Genomic DNA, 21,024 nt, shown 5'->3' with positions numbered 1-21,024 from the left:
ATTTAAAATGCTAGGTTTACTTATGCAAATGAGCCATTATTTAATGAAATATGTGCTTATTTGCATACATTTCTAGTAAAAAATCTAAACACTGGATGAAGTCAGTTTCAAAATTCTTGTTTAATTTTTTTTTGGACATATTTGAGTCAAATGTTTTTTAAAGAGGTGATTTGAGTATCTCATTTTGTCACTCCATAATTCAGAAAAAAACTTAGAACTGACAGAAAACAGTGTATTTTTCTTACCACTTTTTGGGGAATAAAATAAAGCAAAGTATATATGAACAAATCCCTCTGTAAAAACCTTCAGAATATAGACAGGAATACAAATGTAAAGTGTGGTGTGTGTAAGTGCTACTGAAGTGGAGATTTATGGCTCAGTGTAGGAGAAAAAACTCATTTTGAAAAAACGGCCTTTACAAATATGGATTGTAATCGAAATCTATTGACACAAATAGATAAAGTGCTATAAAAGAAACACTTAACAGTGTCTTTTGGGTGTTTTCCTTCCACTAGTCTGAAAAAAAAAAACACTTTATGAAACACCAAAAAGCCCAAAATCTCAAACTTGACAGGTGCATGAAAAAAATGTTTTGCCTTTAGTGTCTCCCATTAAACAAACAGCAACTTTTATTTATGAAATGTAGTGTAGTTTAAAAAATGATGACAAAGAAAAATTTACTTGAGTAAAGTCAAAATACTTCACTGCTGTCTTTGGTAAAATACAAATATTTTGATTTCTCTGAAACCTACCTAGTATAAAAACACTACTGTTTGTACCTCAGGCAGTTTTACCTGTAAAGAAACGAAGGCTTTTATTTTGTACGGTCATTTCCCGCGGTAGCGGAAACGTTCCGGAAGCCTGTGCTGTCTATGCGGAACTGATGAAGAGAGTAAATAAAATACCATTGGCAACTTGCGCTTCTTCTCAACACGGGATTTGAAAGCTGCGAAAATGACAAACGGTATGTTAATAAACACTTGTTTTATGAGGTGAACTCAGGAGATATGTACTGGAGGACTCTGTGGTGAGATACAGATGAATGCTGTCAGTCAGTTGTGTGTGTGTTTGTGGACGTGGCTCATTATGGGGCCGCAGCTGGTTTAACTTTATCTCAATATCACTGCAAGCTACTGTTAAAACACGAGCATGATATCATAATGCCATCTAAATCAAAATGCTTTTATAAATATGATCGTTCAGCGTAAACAATGCAACAGTGTAAAACAGACTGACAGATTCAGTCAGACACATTAACACTGATCACTGTGTAAACATTAAAGATCCTCTGGAAGTAGCTATTGCATTTAGATCTAAATTACTGTCAAATGTCTATACAAACACATTATGCAGTTCAAATATGATCCGTCATGTCGGCCCCCTTTTACTTAGACAAAGAATGTCACCAACTATAATTGACAAATCATCAACTTTCCATATTATATTAAAGGAACACTCCATTTTTTTTGGAAATAGGCTCATTCTCCAACTCCGCCCGAGTTTTTAAGTTGAGTTTTACTGTTTTGAAATCCATTCAGCCGTTCTCCTGTTCTGGCGATATCACTTTTAGCATAGCTTAGCATAGATCATTGAATCCTATTAGACCAATAGCATCGCGTTCAAAAATGACCAACGAGTTTCAATATTTTTCCTATTTAAAACTTGACTCTTTTGCAGTTATATCATGTACTAATACCGGCGGAAAATGTTAAGATGCGATTTGAAAATATTGAAACTCGTTGGTCATTTTTGAACGCGATGCTACTGGTCTAATAGGATTCAATGATCTATGCTAAGCTATGCTAAACGTGATATCGCCAGAACAGGAGAACGGCTGAATGGATTTCAAAACAGTAAAACTCAACTTAAAAACTCGGGCGGAGTTGGAGAATGAGCCTATTTCCAAAAAAAGTGAAGTGTTCCTTTAAATAGTTTGAGCACACATAGCTGGTTGGTTTGAATCTTGAAATTTATTTCTAAAATGGATTTGAATTGCATATACAATTTCCATTTGCTTGGATGGCACAGTTTTAACATTAACAAACATGTCTGTCAGTCATACATAAATGAAACAGGTAAGATTTCTGTACAAAAAAAAAAAAGTAGATAAATTATGGCATACAGTGCCTTGCAAAAGTATTCATACCCCTTCATTTTTTTCACATTTCGTTTTGTTGCAGCATTATGTTAAACTGCTTTAAATTAGTTTTTCCCCACATCAATCTACACTCCATACACCATAATAATGACAAAGCAAAAACCAGATTTGCAAATTTTACACATTTATTAAAAATAAATCACTTAAATAAGTAGATTGCATAAGTATTCATACCCTTAACTCAGTCCATAGTTGAAGCACCTTTACAGCCTCAAGTCTTTTTGGGTCTGATGTGACAAGCTTTGCACATCTGCATTTGGCAATTATCTGCCATTCTTTGCCTCACCTTTTCACCTCTCCATCTCTGTCAGCTTGGATGGGGGCTTGCATTATTTTGGCATTGCCTAGGATCAGCATAAATTTGTTCATCGAGAAAACAAATTGAATCAGTTAAACATATGGTCGTTGTTATATGATGACTAGTTGTGGAACAAGCAGTGGTTGAGATGTTACAAAATTGGATTTATTGGTGATAAATATATAAACCTGTTTATTGTGCATTTACATTTAGTTTATCACATTTTTAAAATATTTATTAGTTCAAGTTATAACTAATCTGAATGTATGGAAATTCTTAATGCAATGCTGATTCCTAAATGTAGGCACAAATATTTTTATTTGAGTGTATATTAATACAAATATGTGACCCTGGAGCTCTAAACCAGTCTAATGGGTCAACATGATTTTTGTTTTATGCTAAAAATCATTAGGATGTTAAGTAAATAATATGTTCCATGAAGATATTTAGATTGAATAACAAAATTGAATATCTTATATTTTTATTGTATTACACACACATACACAAAATGAATAATTGAGATTTTAAAAGAAGCCACTTGTGCTCACCAAGACTGTGTTATTTGATTAAAACACAGCAATTATTATATTAATAATAATGAAAAATGTTGAGCAGAAAATCATATTAGAATGATTCTTGAAGGATCATGTGACACTGAAGACTGAAGTAATGATGCTGAAAATTCAGATTTAATTGCAGAAAGTAGTTTAATTAATTAATTGTGCTGTATTTTTGAGCAAATAAATGCAGTTATGGTGAGCCTAAGAGACTTCTTTCATAAACATTCAAAATCAACATTCAAACAGTCTCTTGCTGTCGGTGCTTGCAATGATTTTTTGCTTTTCTCGGACAGTTTTAAATGCTTCCACGCTGACGTCATATTTGCTGCATTAGTGAGCACCTCTATTTGATCGTGTCACGTTGTTCGGTATAATTTATTTGGCCTTTTGTTTATTTGGGGGGGGGTTTTGTGCTATTTTCGGCCAAATAATTTTGGTTGCCGAACATTCGGTGCATCCCTAATAATTTAAAATAATTTAAAAAAAGTTTTAGTTAAAGTAAAACTCAATTATCCCTCTGGGCCTCTTCGGTCATTTTTGACCGAAAAATGTTATGTTTTGAATTTTTACAAATCGTAGCTTCATCAGAATGAGATGACACTTGGTGACTTTTGTTGCATTATCTATGTGAGTACACAAAAAAATCAGTGACATGATTCGGATATGTTAAAAGGTCAAAAAAAATAGTCACACTTGGCTCCTTCGCGGTCAAAAATGACCGACATAGGAAATGAATGGGAAATATGAAAAAATGCGATAATTCAGAGAATCTTTTGGTAGTACAAGCTACAAATCAGCCACTGTGCTGAAAAGAAGTGTTCAGCAAGCAAGGACTGACACTCTAAAATAACAAAAGTACAGAACTGACACACACACGCACACACACACACACACACAGACACACAGAAATAAGCAGAAAAATGTAAAACCTGATATTTACCCAATCAAAAAATATCTAAACCTTGCCAAAAGTAATCTTTTAAAATGTCTGAATATATTTCTAAATGCAAAGCCTATTAAAATGAAGAAACAGTAAAAAAACAACAACAATAGGAATCCCAAAGCCCCTGTATATATGTATATAGGGAGATACAGGAGGTTACATGACATTACACAAGTTTTTATTTTTTTATGCCACTAGATGGTGCAATTTTCACTTTAAAAAATGGATTTTAAATGCTTTTACTCTATTTTAATGTGAAATGTTGTATTTATTGAAAAATAATAAATACATAATTAAATTAAAAAAAATAATATAAAATATAATTCCAGTGGGAAAAATTGTTCATTAAAACTGTATAAATATTGCATAGATTCGTAAAAAAATGCTCAAAATTCTAAATAATAATCACAAAATATTATTGAACGAACATGTGTTTAATTGATTTTCCTGAAGAAAAAAAAAAGTTACTTTTTAAGGCTTCGGTCACTTTTGACCGCGAGGGAGCCAACTGTGACCCCTAAATGAGGAGGCCCAGAGGGTTAAAAACATTTTTAACACTTTTTAAACTGCTTGTATCAGAGGGTTAACGCTGTGCTCTTTGTTCACAGTGTACTCGTTCGACGGCATTCTTGTATTTGGGCTTCTGTTCATTTGCACGTGTGCGTATCTGAAGAAGGTCCCTCGTCTGAACAGCTGGCTCTTGTCTGAGAAGAAAGGTGTTTGGGGAGTCTTTTACAAAGGTGAGTCGTCAGTTGGATCTGTGTTGAAGGCAATGATGTTGCAGTGAGGTTTCACATGCTTCTCTGTTCTCTGCAGCCGCAGTAATAGGCACACGGCTCCACATCGCGGTGGCGGCGTCCTGCATGTGTATGGGGTTTTACCTGATCTTTCTGAAATGACCTGGATGAATGGGTCTCTGTGGACTCTGGACTGTGGAAGGCCAATACAAACGCAGCGCTGGCAGGTACGGCCGGCACCTGGAGAAGACGCACAGAAAGCCTGCGGTTTAGCACTCATTTCAGACCTGCTTTCCATTTTTGTAAATGTTTAACTTAAGATTAGATTTCGGGTGAATTTGCTCTTAGATCAGGGTTAAACAGTAAAATGAAGCACCTACGTATGGATTCAAACTTCACATCTTTTTCTTGCGTCGTTCTCTCAAACATGCACATTTTTGCTGAGGGCTTAGGGGGGTTCAGTAAAGCAGAAAAACAATGTTATCTTGTGAATATAAGTTTTAAATAAATGTCATTTATTAAGAGCTTCATGATTTTAGGTTTTGGTGTCAAGAATGGCTTGCAATATCATTATTCAAATGACCCCAAATGTTTAGAATCAATAAGTTTTCCATTGACTTTATTCAAACAATATGTTGTGATTTAGTTTAGTAATGCTACTAGATCAAAACAATTACTTTTGGACACCACATATGTGCTCTGATTTTATAATACATGTAAACGCAAACGCTCTTGATCTCCAGCATGTGATTTGTCATCACTTCTCTGAATTTACAAGCTTTCGAATTATATGTGGATTAAAAAAAATCCCACTGGGGAAATACACTACATGTTCAGTCCTAAATATATTCATATGAGGATTTATTAACCATGGTATTTTCACTCTTAAGTTGAGAATTACGAAAGGAGGTTTGTGTAATGCAGCCCCAAGATGCTAAATGTATAAAGTCCCTTTTCTTGTGTTATTGCGGTTTTGTCTATTCCACCGCACAAACATGTACATGCCAAGATGTTTTTTGTATTTAAGCGTTCATATGTCCTACAGAAGTGCACGATTGAACTGTCCTCTTTTAGTAAAACGTCACATTCAGCCTGTAAATGTACACAGCCGTGCTCTAAATATCTTCTATACGAAATGATAGCTGTTGGGTGTTCATATTTGTAAACATGTGAAACATAATAAATATTTGATATAAAACCCTATGCAACAAAATACTAATGTGTGGGAAAACGGTTTTTCTCTCTATGTCTATGTATATACTACATGCTGTAGTCAATATTTGAAGTGGATCAAAACTATTCATCAAAGTTGTGCTAAAATCAAAACAATGTAACTGAGTTAAGGGTATGAATACTTGTGCAATCTACTTATTTCAGTGTTTATTTTTTAATACATTTGTAACATTTGCAGATCTGGTTTTTGCTTTGTCATTATTATGGTGTATGGAGTGTAGATTGATGTGGGGAAAAACTAATTTAAAGCAGTTTAACATCATGCTGCAACAAAACAAAATGTGACAAAAATGAAGGGGTGTGAATACTTTTGCAAGGCACTGTATCAGAAGATATAGGCCATAAATGCAAGTAAAACTCAAATATTGTATTATTAGCTGCATATTTAAGACAAAAAAGCAAGATTAAAGCCGGTGTAACAGACAGGTTTTAGGTTAAACCAGGATTAGGCCATAGTTCAGTAAGAATATTTAAATAGTTTTTGTAAATATGCCTTAGATAAAAAGATTACTGGTGTGCATCTCGAGACAAAACAACAAATCTGTCATTTTAAAATCAAGTTTCTTTCAGTTGAACCAGCTCAGACTTTTAGTCTAGGACTAGGCCTAAGGCTTGTCTATGAAACCATGGATGAATATAATATAAATATATTCTCCGAAGCATTTTGTTACTGCGCAATATGGTTGTTTCAAGGCTTTCGTTGTTTGACCAGCAGATGTCCTCAGCGTGCAGTGTTTTGAGCTCTGAAGCAATGAATCATTTAACGAATCGATTCAATTGACTCGAAGATAAAAACTCGTTTCTCTGTTCACTTGCCTGGTGAGATGTAGAAACTGTAAAGTTCGAGGTGTGTTCTTGAATGGAGATTGCTCTGTTGCTGTCCTTTTAAATTGAATCCTTTAGTTTTTTGTATGTGTAGCAGAGAGACTGGATTTCAAGCCCACACCTTTGGGCTTTCCATAGTCTGGACTCTGGACTGGTACGTTATTTACCAAATATTTAAGCACATTTAAATCAGTCATGTTGAGTTTAAATTTATTAAAAATAATTTTGTAATGTTAACTGTTCACTGTGCACTTTGATTTCAGTGGCTGTAAAAATCTACTGTACACAGCGCCATGTGGTACCTGTTACTTTCCTCAGCGCTTTTTAAGATGAACCAATCACAGCCTTCCATTTTACTAACGCTGAAGTATTAATAGTAAGTAGTAAGAGCAGTGTTGGGGAAAGTTACTTTTAAAACTAATGCATTCCAATATTGAGTTACTCGCTAAAAAACAAACGAATAACGTTAGTTACTTTTTATGGAAAGTAATGTGTTACGTTACTTTTGCGTTACTTTTTAAATCTAGGCAGGGCTTGCTTGTTTTTTTTTTTAATATTTTTGTCAAATGTAAAAGCCTTTTTACACCAAAAGCCTCAGGCTTAGTGAAAAGTAAATTGACGTCTGTACAGTAGACCGCAGAAGAAAAAATGTCAACTCTTCAGCAATAAAAAAAAAGAAAACAAATGTTAGATTATCTTGAGTAATTTTTGCTTATTAGTTTGGATGAATTGGATCATCGAAGGTCGGCAGCAAAGACATTGGTTAATAAAATGGGATTAAATACATAAAGGATATTTGTATTATTTAACATATTTAATTATTGCAGGTTTGCATTGAATTGAACGGTTTTTATTTATTGTGAAGAACACCGTATCTGTTTTTTAGTGAGTGAAATGAATTAATGCATGTTCACATTTATTCTAGAACTAAAGTAACATCTTACTTAATCAATAAATGGGGGGGAAAGTAACTTGCCAATTAAAAAGCAATGTGATACTTTACTAGTTACTTGGAAAAAGTAATATTATTATGTAACTTGCGTTACTTGTAATGCATTACCACCAACACTGAGTAAGATTAGTATATTAGTATGCGGTTCCAGGTTTAGCATTCTACTATTATACTGTTATTACCAATAAATGTATTGTATTAAAGACACAAAAATGTTTTGTTTTGTTTTATTCTGAAAAAAATATAAAAACAATACATATTATATACATATTGGTGTTTTTTAACCTAGTATCTGAATATTTTAAGAATTGTTATTATATATTTGAATATCCAAAAGAAAAAAAAACAGACTACAGACTGATTGCAGTGTTTCGTATACCAAAACAATATTGAGTTACTCGCTTAAAAAAAAATTATACGTTACTTTTTATGGAAAGTAATGCGTTACGTTACTTTTGCGTTACTGTTAAATCTGGGCAGGGCTTGCTTGTTTTATATATATATATATATATATATATGTGTGTGTGTGTGTGTGTGTGTGTGTGTGTGTGTGTGAATTATATATATATATATATATATATGTGTGTGTGTGTGTGTGTGTGTGAATTATTTATATATATATATATATATATATATATATATATATATATATAAAAGTTCTATTTTTGGCAAATGTAAAAGCCTTTTTACACCAAAAGCCTCAGGCTTAGAGAAAATGCTAACACATCATTTTGATATTATTTTACCGCTCACATAATGTGAACACCCATGTGTATACATATCGCGAATGTTTGTTTCCGTTTTGGTGCTGCTTATATTAATATTCAATAATCATAATAAACAAAAGTTCTCGTTCTCGCGAGGCTTGGGGCGAAGTCCCGAGAGTTGCCCTTGTGCAGTGACGTCAAGCGCGTTCGTCAGAGGAGAACCTGTAACAGGAAAAAAAAAGAAAAGAGAAAAGAAATCCGCAGAAGAAATCTCACGCTTTGCCACCCAGCGACTCCTCAAGGATCAGAGTTCGTGCACGATCTTCAGCGCTCGCTCATGTGCATTTGACTGGTGTCCTCCGATGCACGCGGAGAGGATCGTGAACGCGGAGCTTGCGCTTTTGTTGAGTTAGTTTTTTGTTGTTTTGTTTTCTGTTTATATCAAGCACTGAGATCAAGAGAGAGGCACAGAAGTTTCCACTCCTCTACAGGAATGTCCCAGAAGGAGAGACCGACTTTCTATCGACAGGAGCTCAATAAGACCATATGGGAGGTTCCGGAGCGGTACCAGAGTTTGTCGCCCGTGGGTTCTGGAGCTTATGGATCCGTCTGGTAAATATCGAAACTGGACGTCGTGCGTAAAGCGCTTGCATAACAAGATCCTGTCGCTCGGGCCTCTCGCGTTTGATCCACACTCTCTGTCTGTGTTTTCCAGCTCTGTTTGTAGAGCATTGCAAGTTGAGTCAGACATACTCTTTGCAAAAGAAAGGTCTTGCACCGGTGGCTCTTACTTTGGATGTTTTTGCTTTGCAGAAGTCACTGTCAAATCAATGCTAAATATGTTTTGAGGATGTTGTTGCGAATGCCAGTGTTTTAAAAGTGCCATGCGTACTAGAAAACGTTTTTGAGTTGACTTTGCATGAGTCAAATGAGGAGGAAATGAAAGCCTGTCAGAATATAGTGAACTGCCTACTAGATTGTATTTTTAGGCTTCATACGCGAGTGGAGCATTTTTACCATCTTATGTGCGTTTTGTGATGCCAGATTTTCTGCGAGCTAGCCATGGGTTAATAATAACAAATAATAATAAAATATTCATAATGCATGTTAGGTTTTATTGTTGTGATAATCGTCCTGTAAAATAAATAAATAAATAAATAAAGTCAATAAATGAGCTGTTATAGAAATATAATTTAGATAATATAAAAGAATAATATGCATATAATAATAAAAATAATAAAGTAATAAAATTGGTTATTATTGTCTCAAAAGCAATAAAATAATGTAGCAAATCTATCTGCAAATAAAATAAATTAAATGTAAACATGATTAAACCTCTGTACATCTAATATAAATTAAATAAATTAAAGCCATACAAGAAATTAATGTATAATAAAAATAATTTTAATAAGTATTATAAGTGAATCATTTACAAATATTAATATGAATTAAGTAATAATGGGTTGTTATTGTGTAAAAAGGCAATACTCATTGTATAACAATCATCCATAGAAATAAACCGTAAAAAATATCATTATTTTAAATAAGTAGTGTAAATTAGTCAAATGCATATAATAATATACTTCATATGCAAGTGGAGCTTTTTTGGGCATCTTATGTGCATTTTGCCCGATTTTCTGCGAGCTAGCCGTGGGTTAATAATAACAAATATTCATAAAATATTCATAATGCATGATAGGTTTTATTGTTGTGATGATTATTCTGTAAAAAACAATCCAATAATTAAAGAAAATAAATGAGATATTAGGAATTTTAAATAAATATTGAATTGAGAATTTTAAATAAATAATATAAATGAATTATAAACATGATTAAACCTCAGCAATCAAACATCTAATATAAGTGAAAATCATACATGAAATTAATCTCTAATAAAAATAATAATTATAATAAGTATTATAAGTTAATCATTTACAAATGTTAATATGAATAAAGTAATAATGGGCTGTTATTGTGTAAAAAGGCAATAAAAAAATAAAAATGTCAACTGAACATCTAATATAAAGTGACAATCATGCATAAAAATAAACTATAATAAAATATCATTATTTTAAGTAAGTAGTATAAATTAGTAAAATGCATGTTATTTTAATAGTATATAAAACATATTATTTTTAATAGTATAAATTAACGAATTAATAATGAAAAGTAATAAAATAGGTTATTATTTTCTAAAAAAAACAATACAATAATGTAAATGAAAATCAAAATGCAGTCGTGGATATAAATTATTGATCATTTAAAAAAAAAAGTCAACAATTGATGCTATCTATGTGCAATAAAATAATTATAATTAGTAATCAAACATCTAATATAAATGAAAATAATACATAAAATGATCTGTCATAAAAATAAATTATAATAAAGTAATCAAATAATCAAATAATAATATAAATAAAGTAATAATTGGTTGTTATTGTGTAAAAAAAGCAATACATTTAATAAGTAATATAAATGAATAAAATACATATAATAATATAAATAATTTTATATCAGCAATCCCTAATTTTGAACCCTAAAAAACTACTTTTTTGTCTTTTTTCTGCAAACTAGGGATAGGTTAATAATAACAAATGATAAAATATTTATAAAACAATTCAATAAATGTAAAAAAAATATTTTTTGTCAATAATAGGTTTAATTTTGACTTCATGAGAAAAACAATAGTGAGTAAAGTTTGAGTGCATTGGGCAGATGGATGTGAAGTGAAGGCCTCATTGGTGGAGCATGAGGACAGAATGAAGTCAGTGTCTGCTGTGACTCATGATTCCAGGATTAGGTGTTCTCCTCACCGCTGCGCTCAGTTACTCACGCCTGTGAGGAGTCCTGCTAGAAACCCATGCTAAATATTACATCAAAGAGTCTAGTGGTTTTCCTTCAAGACCCAGATTTGACATTAGACATCAAATGGCGACCCACACCTCTGCAGGCGAATGCAAGGTAAATAAAAGCAAAATAGTTTGCCATGTGGCTGGAGGCTTTCGGGAAGGAAAAGCCAGCATGCTGCTGACATCAAGGTCTCTTTGGTTTTCCTGGACAGTCCCTAATAATGTGGGCGGATCCTGTCCTAGCGGTGTCCTCTGTCAGCGATATAAATAGAACTCCATTGTGTGTGTTCCCAGGACGCTTCAGTCTGGTAAATCAAGCAGTTAGTTTCAAGAGTGTGTTCAGCGTCAATCATTTCTGCTCCCGCATGAAGCTGCAACACCCCTGCCACGCGTTTCTAGGCATACAGGAAGCCCTCTGTCTGTCATGCTGATTAGTGATTATAAAAACACTATATAACCAAGTGCTTGAATCTATATGTAACGGCAGTTTTGCTCAACTTCTGTTCTGCTCTGCAGTCCACTCCTTTTGTTTCATTTTCAGCCCACTCCATGTGATCTTAGTACGGGAGAAAATGTAGACGCTTTCCAAAAATCTGCTTCAGTCGACTCAGCTGACATACTTTGGCCTGGATTGCTGTCAAAGACATGCAGAATGACATCAGAGCGGTTATATATTATATTCCCATTCTTTTTTTCCATTTTTAAGGCGAGACGCTGCAGGTGAATAGGGTACAAAAAATAACTAATAGTTACTTACTTACGCAGATGGTTGATTACATTGACAACTGCATTTTTTGTATTACAAGTTTTCTAAAATGCTAGGATTAAACATGCAAATGAGGCATTATTTAATGCAATATGCGCTAATTTGCATACATTTCAAGTACGAAAAAAAAAAGAATCGATTGTGTTTTTACAAAGGAAATTTTGGGTATCTTATTGTATCATTCCATAATTCAGAAAAAACTCGAAACAGATGAACTATGAACTAAACCACTTTCTACGTTGACATTTGTGGCCCTGGACTACAAAACCAGTCTTAAGTAGCACAAAAATATATTATATGGGTCAAAATTGTAGATTTTTTGCCAAAAAACATTAGGAAATTAAGTAAAGATCACGTTTTTAAGGCGAGATGCTGCAGGTGAATAGGGTACAAAAAATAACTAATAGTTACTTACTTACGCAGATGGTTGATTACATTGACAACTGCATTTTTTGTATTACAAGTTTTCTAAAATGCTAGGATTAAACATGCAAATGAGGCATTATTTAATGCAATATGCGCTAATTTGCATACATTTCAAGTACGAAAAAAAAAAGAATCGATTGTGTTTTTACAAAGGAAATTTTGGGTATCTTATTGTATCATTCCATAATTCAGAAAAAACTCGAAACAGATGAACTATGAACTAAACCACTTTCTACGTTGACATTTGTGGCCCTGGACTACAAAACCAGTCTTAAGTAGCACAAAAATATATTATATGGGTCAAAATTGTAGATTTTTTGCCAAAAAACATTAGGAAATTAAGTAAAGATCACGTTTTTAAGGCGAGATGCTGCAGGTGAATAGGGTACAAAAAATAACTAATAGTTACTTACTTACGCAGATGGTTGATTACATTGACAACTGCATTTTTTGTATTACAAGTTTTCTAAAATGCTAGGATTAAACATGCAAATGAGGCATTATTTAATGCAATATGCGCTAATTTGCATACATTTCAAGTACAAAAAAAAAAAGAATCGATTGTGTTTTTACAAAGGAAATTTTGGGTATCTTGTATCATTCCATAATTCAGAAATAACTCAAAACAGGTAGAAAACAATATATTTTTTTACAATATTTTGAGGAATAAAATGTTGTATAAAATTAAGCAAATTATATATGAACAAATCCCTCAGTAAAAACCTTCAAGGATATAGAAAGGAATCAAAATGTAAAGTGTGGTGTGTGTAAGTGCTCCTGAAGTGGAGATTTATGGCTCAGTGTAGAAGAAAAACTAATTTCGAGAAAACAGCCTTTAAAAGTATGCATTGTAATTGAAATCTATTGACACAAATAGATAAAAGAAACACTTAACAGTTTCTTTTGGGTGTTTTCTTTCCACTAGTCCGAAAAAACATGTCAAAAAGGCCAAGATCTCAAACTTGACAGGTGCATGAAAAAACAGTGTTTTTCTTGCAGTGTCACCTGTTAAGTCTTCATTACGCAATTATAAGCAATTAAGCAAACCAACCAGCGATGAGGTCAATCACAACATTATTACGAACTTAGATTTAGGAGTGTTTGAAAATGGGACGAAAAGACGAGGACATGAGGGCTTCACTGAAGAAAAGAAATGTAATGAAATAATCAAACTAACTCTTTCCCTGACTTTTTTTTCGTTGCCAGTCACTGTCAGCATTTTGATCACTTTTGCAAAAATGTCATGGTTCCCATATTATTTTGTTGTATGAATATCTGAACATGCAATAAGCTTATAAAAGAAAGCAAAATGTTTTTTTTTTTTTTTTTTTTTTTTTTTTAATACAATCCTTTCTTAAAGTGTAAGTTTTATAAAAAGCAACATTTTGAACAAAAACCTGAGAAAATCTCGGGTTTTGCATTGAGAAGGATGACCAAAACATAAATGCTTTTATCAACAGCCCCAAAGATGAACTATGAACTAAACCACTTTCTACGTTGACATTTGTGGCCCTGGACTACAAAACCAGTCTTAAGTAGCACAAAAATATATTATATGGGTCAAAATTGTAGATTTTTTGCTAAAAAACATTAGGAAATTAAGTAAAGATCATGTTCCATGAAGATATTTTGTAAATGTGTTACCATAAAAATATGAAAACTTAATTTTTGATTAGTAATATGCATGGCTAAGAACTTCATTTGGACAACTTTAAAGGCGATTTTCTCAGTATTTAGATTTTTTTGCACCCTCAGATTCCAGATTTTCAAATAGTTGTATCTCGACCAAATATCGTCCTATCCTAACAAACCATACACCAATGGAAAGCTTATGTATTCAACTTTTTTTTAGATGATAAATCAGTCAATCAATTACAAAAAGACACTTTTGACTGGTTTTGTGGTCCAGGGTCATATTTTATTCCATAACGTTATGTTGATTTGATGTATATGCCGTTTATTGTTCAATGATTGTGTCATTTTACATATGCATCTGCTTATATGTGATCACTAGTTTTTGCTATTTCTTCGTTGTGTTTTAAACTAGATGTTTAATACTCTTTTCAGATGATGTGTAATAATGCCTCCCTTCCATATTACTGTGAAAATTCTGTCAATGGCAGGGAAAGAGTTAAATTATTGATTTATGAAGATGTTTTTTTTTTTACACATATTTACATAAGTTGAAAGCGCAGGGTTTCTATAAGAGTGTTAAGAGTTCTTTTAAGATTTTTTTCTCCTTGTTTTGATTTTCTGATTGGTGGGGATTTCTTTGCGGAATCTTGGGTAATGTGTTTTTTTTTTTTACCTGGAATTCCACTGTTAAACTTGATTATTTAAAAAGCAAGCTCAATAATGCAAGCTGATAGCTTCAAAAGAAGCATATACCACAGGTGAAGAGCCTCGTACACTCTTAAAAATAAAGGTGCTTCACGATGCCATAGAAGAACCTTTTTGGTCTAAATGGTTCCATAAAGAACCTTTAACATCTGAAGAACCTTTCTGTTTCACAAAAGGTTCTTTTTGGTGAAAGAAGGTTCTTCAGATTATGAAAAGGTGAGGTTAAAAAACCTTTGACTGAATGGTTCTTTGTGGAAGCAAAAATGGTTCTTCTATGGCATTGCAAAGCACCTTTATTTTTAAGAGTGGAGCTCTGTAGATTTGTGAGTTAATGGTGAAAACCTGTTCCTCTATGGAGAAAATAAATAGGATTTTACTTCCAGAACCTGACTGTGTTAAATTCTGTACTAAATTGCATGCTACATGGCCAGTCAAATCTGAGGGCACATAGGTTATAACCATAATGCTGTTGTTTAAATGCGTTTGGATTGTTAGAGGTGTGTTTTGTTGGAGCAGCAGTGGGATTTCTAGTCTGTGAGATGCACAGAAACTTCATGAATTTCCAGGCTGTGAGTGTTTGCACACTCCCACATTGTTCAGGTCTTGTTGTTTGAAAGAATAGATGTGGATTCTGCCGGAAGGCTCTGACTGCAGCGTTCTGGAAGTTTGGGGTTTTCTCATGAAGTGGCTGGATCACATTCATTATTTTTGGAGTCGTGTTTATCATCCAAGTGCACAGAACATGATGTCTGATAAAAACGGCAGAGGGAAAGCAACACATTGGCAGTTTTTCTCAGTTAATCCATTTGTGATCTGGTGTAGGGCAGAGGGAAGGCAGCGATTGACTGACTCATGCTGCTCTTCACTGGAAACCCTTTGGCCTACTTCAGCCCTGTTTTGCTGGGATTTGTTTTTCTTGCTCTGGCACAAGTTCTTCGTGATCTAGGCGAGGTCAAACTGAAGCCACAACTCCCTTGCCATTGTGTTAAAAGCACATTCCATGTTCTTACAAAATAGTTTTCACAGTTTAACGAAAGTAACAAGAATGGTTTCGAGTAATGCACTTTGTCATGTTTCCTTGCATCATGAATGCACATCTCAGATGCACTGTAGTTGTTTTTGTTTTCGTTGTTGGAGGCATTTAAAATCTACAGTGCCTTGCAAAAGTATTCATACCCCTTCATTTTTTTTCACGTTTTGTTGCAGCATTTTGTTAAACTTTTCCCCACATCAGTTTACACTCCATACACCATAATAATGACAAAGCAAAAACCAGATTTGCAAGTCTGACAAATGTCAACCTTCAATGCAGCAGATTTTTTTCTGAACTCTTCCCTAGATCATCGCCTTAACGCAAGTCTGTCACTGAGCTCTACAGGCAGTTATCTTGACCTCAGGACTTGGTTTTTGCTCTGATATGCATTTTCAGCTGTTAGACCTTTTCTGAGAGGTGTGTGCCTTTCTAAATCAGACTCATTCAAATGAATTTGCCACAGTTTAACTCCACTCCAAGTGTATAACATCTAGAAGCAATATGAATGCTCCTGAGCTAAGTTTCGAGTGTCCCAGAAATATGAATACTTATGCAACGGGATCTTTTCAGTTTTTTATTTCTAATAAATTTGCAAAGTTGTTCCAAACCTGTTTTGTGCTTTGTTATTGAGTATGAGATGTAGATTGTTGTGGAAAAAAAGCAATTTAAAGCAGTTTGACATAAGGCTGCAACATAAAACGTACAAAAAAAAGGGGTATGAATACTTTCACTGTATATGACTGCTGTATATATTAGGGGTTTACAAGAAATCCTCAATGATAAAATATATGACTGGAAAAATACTCTGCAGGTGCATTTGAAGTTGAGTTCTACTGAGTATGAATTATCATATGCAATAAAAGACGATATGCAAGCACTGTAAACGGTTTTGCCATAAACTCAACTTTCTGCTTTTTTCCCCCACAAATTGAACAAACGGTACATAAGTAACAAAAAACTTTTTTCTTAGTCTTATTAAGTGCAAACAAAAAGTGCAACCTAATCAAAGCACTCTCTCAATATTCAAAGTGCGAACAGAAACAGTTTTTTTCTTAAAGCATGATACAGAGCTAAGAAATTCTTTAAAGGACACAGCCCAGTCAAACATTGGTTTGATGTTGGGAGATATCATATGTAGCCTATAAGGATGTTAGGCAGAAAATAGCAAAAAAAGCTATTTCGGTGTTCGGCCAGAAAAGCAAAAGGCCGAATAAATTATAGCACTCATAAATGAAAACATTTATAAATGTTAGTATTGTAATTTTACTGTTAAATTAAGACAAAAATAATGATAACAATCATTACAACAGCTCCATTAATGCATTTATTATAACATTCTCCTTTGCTCAGCAAGGATTTCTTGAATCAGGCATGTGTTTTTAATGTACAGAAAATGTTTGTAGATTAAAAACACATGCCTGATTCAAGAAGGGGGTCTTCAAAATGGCCAAAGAATATTATTTTCCAAACTTATTAATTTTAAGTTAAATTGTGCTTTGTTGGTTGGCTATAATGTCTACTTGAATGTTCAGTGTTAAGTAAATATTTTTAAATTGTTGTTTTGTAATTGATTTTTTATTTTTTGAAAAGCAAGACAAAACTGTAAAAAGCACATTTTAGCTATTAAATTTATGCAATGGTGAAAAAATAGGCAAAATACAAGGCCCAGTGTTTTATTTTGTTCGCTTCGGCCCAGAATTTTCATTTCGGTGCGTCCCTAGTAGTTTCTCAAAATGAATTGAATTGAAATCATTGTTTTATGTGCGCTCGTGTTTTGCTTTCACTTTTGAATCTACATTTGCACCTGGTCTGTTAGAATAGTTTGCAAGAGCCTGATTATAAGCACAAATATTGTTGCGAGACGTGATTATCTGGGTCCAAGCACCAATAGTGCATGTAAACAATTAGGTGATAAACCTGCCATGTATCTTTTCAGATATTATGTGTTTATACTGCAAAGTCAACAGTCTGGAATCTCCACTGATACTGAGAGTTGCACAGCTTAGAAAAATGCATGATTTTAAAAAGCCAATCAGGAAATATTCAGGCATTCACATTGATGGAAAAGCAACAGACCTAAGAGCATTTTGTATTCAGTGTACAACATCAATATTACAGCTAGGGATGGGTACTGTTTTTTTTTTTTTTTTTTGGACCGGTTCACAATTGGTTCAATACCAGACTACCCATAAGCTTGTTGTTTTATTTCCATATACAATACTTCAATGTTAATGGCAAATTATAAGATGCTGCTTTTTTAGGGGCCAAGCACTGAAGGTGCGAAGGCACCTATCGAAACCATTGGCCTTCTTCTTCTTCTTCCGCTCTTGAGTCTACGGCAGCCCATAGAACCGCTTGCGGGAAAATTGTATAATTTGGCACACTGATAGAGGACAGTCTCAACATTAGCCATAGCAAATTTGGAGCCTCTAACTCAAACTCTCTAGCGCCACCACTTGTCCAAAGGTTCACTTTCTTTATGCTATTAACTTTCAAACTGTAAGTCACAAAATTTAAATTCTTTCAAAAATCGTAAAGGTTTAGTTTTTTTTCAATTTTTAATTGTTTGAAAAACCTACTTTTTCGAACTCGTCCTAGATGGTTTGTCTGAGTTTCTCCAAAATTGGCTCAGACCATCTTCAGACCATGCTGGCAAAAAGTTGTGGAATTCAAGTTGATTTCTCGAATAACGCGCAAACAAATTCTATGAAAAGCATGCAAAAATGGATTTGAGGCTATATCTCTGCAACGGTTTGGAATATTCAGACCAAATTTGGTGTGTGTTATAAAAAGCATGACCTGAGGCTACCTGCACAGTTTTGGCACAGTGCCACCTAGTGGTCAGGAGATTGGCTATTTTAGCTTATAACTTTGGAATGGTTTGGCCAAATCACATAACTGGTCTCTTTAGATTCGGTGCATCATGCTGAGTTGAATGATACCCAGTTTTCCCATGTCAGCCATTTTGGGCTTAGACCATTTTGAATTTTGTAGTAAAATGCTATATTTTACGAACGCATTGACGTATTTTTACAAAACTTGGTATGGGTCATGAGCACCATGCCCTGAAGGAGCCTGAGAAGTTTCAAGAAGAGCCTGAGAAGCCACCTAGTGCCATTGGAAATATGCCTAATTTGCATGTTTAAAACTAACATTTTAGAAAACTTGTAATACAAAATATGTTTGCAGTTATCAATGTAATCAATCAACTGGGTGCTTACCCAGGGCGATAACTATTTTTTTTTTTTTTTTTTACCCTATACACCTGCAGTGTCTCGCTTTAAGAACATTTTTCCAAACTTCATGAAATTTATATGATATTAGTGAATCCGGCCCCAGATGCGCTCTCAGGTAGCTCAGCAGCTATCTTATGCAGAGTATTTTAATCTCTTGAATGAGCGGCTATTTACTTTCACTTTCAATTTCATGATCACATGCACTATGTCTAAAGGGAGCACACCTTCCAAGATCAGATATGAGCACATTATCTGCTGTGCGGCAAATCCTCATGATTTATCAGTCATCTCTCGTCTTTACTCTTGTCTCTAGCCATGATCAGTTAAATCTGATTTCTTGCAGCTTGTGTTGAATGCAGGGTTGTCAAATCTGCGTTTTTGCGCAGAATTGGGCTAATTTTAAACTTGCCAAGGGTTGATTTTGCAAAAATAAATATTACCTAAATTACATTTGTCTGAAGTGCTTTTATTGAAAACTTCTACCCCTGATAAAACTGTGCAAGATGTTAAGGATTATGATGGCTTTTAGCTTTTAAAATTCTGTCATTATTTACTTACTGTCATGTTGTACCAAACTTGTCTTCATTACTTGCTTGTGCTGAACACAAAAGTAGATATTTTAAAGAATGTTGGTAACCAAACAGCTGCTAGTCCCCATTGACTTTGATAGTAGAAAATAAAATATGGAAGTCAGTGGGGACCAGCGACTGTTTGTTTACCCACATTTTTTAAAATCATTTTTGTGTTCAACAGAAGACAGAAACTCATTCAGGTTCAAACAACTTGAGAGTTGAGTAAATGATGACACAGTTTTAGTTTTTGGGTGAACTATTCCTTTAATGTTAATAAACAGTAGAACTTTAATACAGTTGCTGAAGTTCAGCAGTAATAACATAACCTGAAATTTTTCAACAACTTTTTACATCATACCTTTTGCACCAAATAGTATCGATAACAGTATCGATAAAATGTAAGGTTGCAAAAATGTGGAAAATTTACATAAATTTTGGCAACATTCCAGAAATTTTGGAAACTTTCCAGGATTTTTTGGAATCTTCTTGGGATTTTTGGAAAGATTCCATAAATTAACGGAAATTTTCCACCCCTTTGCAACCCTAATAAAATGTAAACGATACCCATCCATAATTACAGCCTTCATCTGTCATTCATAGTGAGAAAATGTTGACATTTGATTGGCTCCTGATGGCCATGTTTGTTGATTTTCCTGACTAATATTTAAAGAACATGTTGCCATGTGTACCAGATCATGCATACCAATTTTCAACTTCATGGAAAATGCAATAGCAGATTTATAATGTTTTTTTAAGTTAAGTTAAGTTATAGTACTCCCTTTATGCAGAATTTAACAAAACTTGCCGTGCATTAAGTTTGGACATTTTGTTCATCAGATATAGATCAGTTTGTGCAAACAGGCATCACTATAGGCCAATAAATTTATATCTTTGCTTATTTTCCAGAATTGTTACTAGATTTGGGCTTTTTTTTTTTACATTGGCTGATAAAGTTTAGATAATCATAAAAGATTGATTGATGAGATTTACTCTTGATCACACTTAAAAGAAGGGTTCAGAAAGGGGATGCATTTAGATTCAAAGTATTTTTAATGTTTTTGATGAATCATCTTGAAACCAGTGTATTAATCTAAGTTACGAAGTCAGAATGAAACTAAAACTGCATATTTTTCTTTGTGATGTATATCTGAGTAAAACAGCTACTCAAACGCGAAAAATCTTCTAAAAAGTTCTCTAAAATGTTAAGTTTTAATATGCAAATGAGCCATTATTTAATGAAATATGCACTAATTTGCATACATTTCTAGTACAAAAATCTAAACACTGGATGGAGTCAGTTTCAAAATTCTTGTTTAACTTTTTTGGAATATTAGAGTCAAACGTTTTTACAGAGGGAATCTCAGAGGGAATCTCATTTTAAACTATTTC

The 21,024-nt window shown here is 33.6% G+C and overlaps 3 protein-coding genes across 4 annotated transcripts in view; all 3 read left to right on the top strand.

Moving 5' to 3' along the window:
- Positions 1-21,024, top strand: part of acap3b (ArfGAP with coiled-coil, ankyrin repeat and PH domains 3b) — a 235,515-nt gene that overhangs the window by 191,997 nt on the left and 22,494 nt on the right. The gene's annotated exons all lie outside the window — the stretch shown is intronic.
- On the top strand, positions 843-5,911 carry tmem167b (transmembrane protein 167B). Its single transcript, XM_073825432.1, has 3 exons — positions 843-964; positions 4,568-4,699; positions 4,776-5,911. Exons 1-3 carry the CDS (start codon positions 955-957, stop codon positions 4,856-4,858), a joined length of 225 nt encoding a protein of 74 aa, XP_073681533.1. The 5' UTR covers positions 843-954; the 3' UTR covers positions 4,859-5,911.
- Positions 8,546-21,024, top strand: part of mapk14b (mitogen-activated protein kinase 14b) — a 59,366-nt gene continuing 46,887 nt past the window's right edge. For both annotated transcript variants that reach the window (XM_073825430.1, XM_073825431.1), the window contains exon 1: positions 8,546-9,025. In XM_073825430.1, coding sequence (XP_073681531.1) covers positions 8,907-9,025 — 119 coding nt within the window. In that variant the 5' untranslated portion in view covers positions 8,546-8,906. The remainder of the gene's footprint in view (positions 9,026-21,024) is intronic.

This window comes from Garra rufa, chromosome 20 (assembly GCF_049309525.1).
Source record: "Garra rufa chromosome 20, GarRuf1.0, whole genome shotgun sequence".
NCBI lineage: Eukaryota > Metazoa > Chordata > Actinopteri > Cypriniformes > Cyprinidae > Garra > Garra rufa.
Note: the sequence above shows the minus strand (reverse complement) of the source record. Positions and strands in the feature narration are given on the sequence as shown.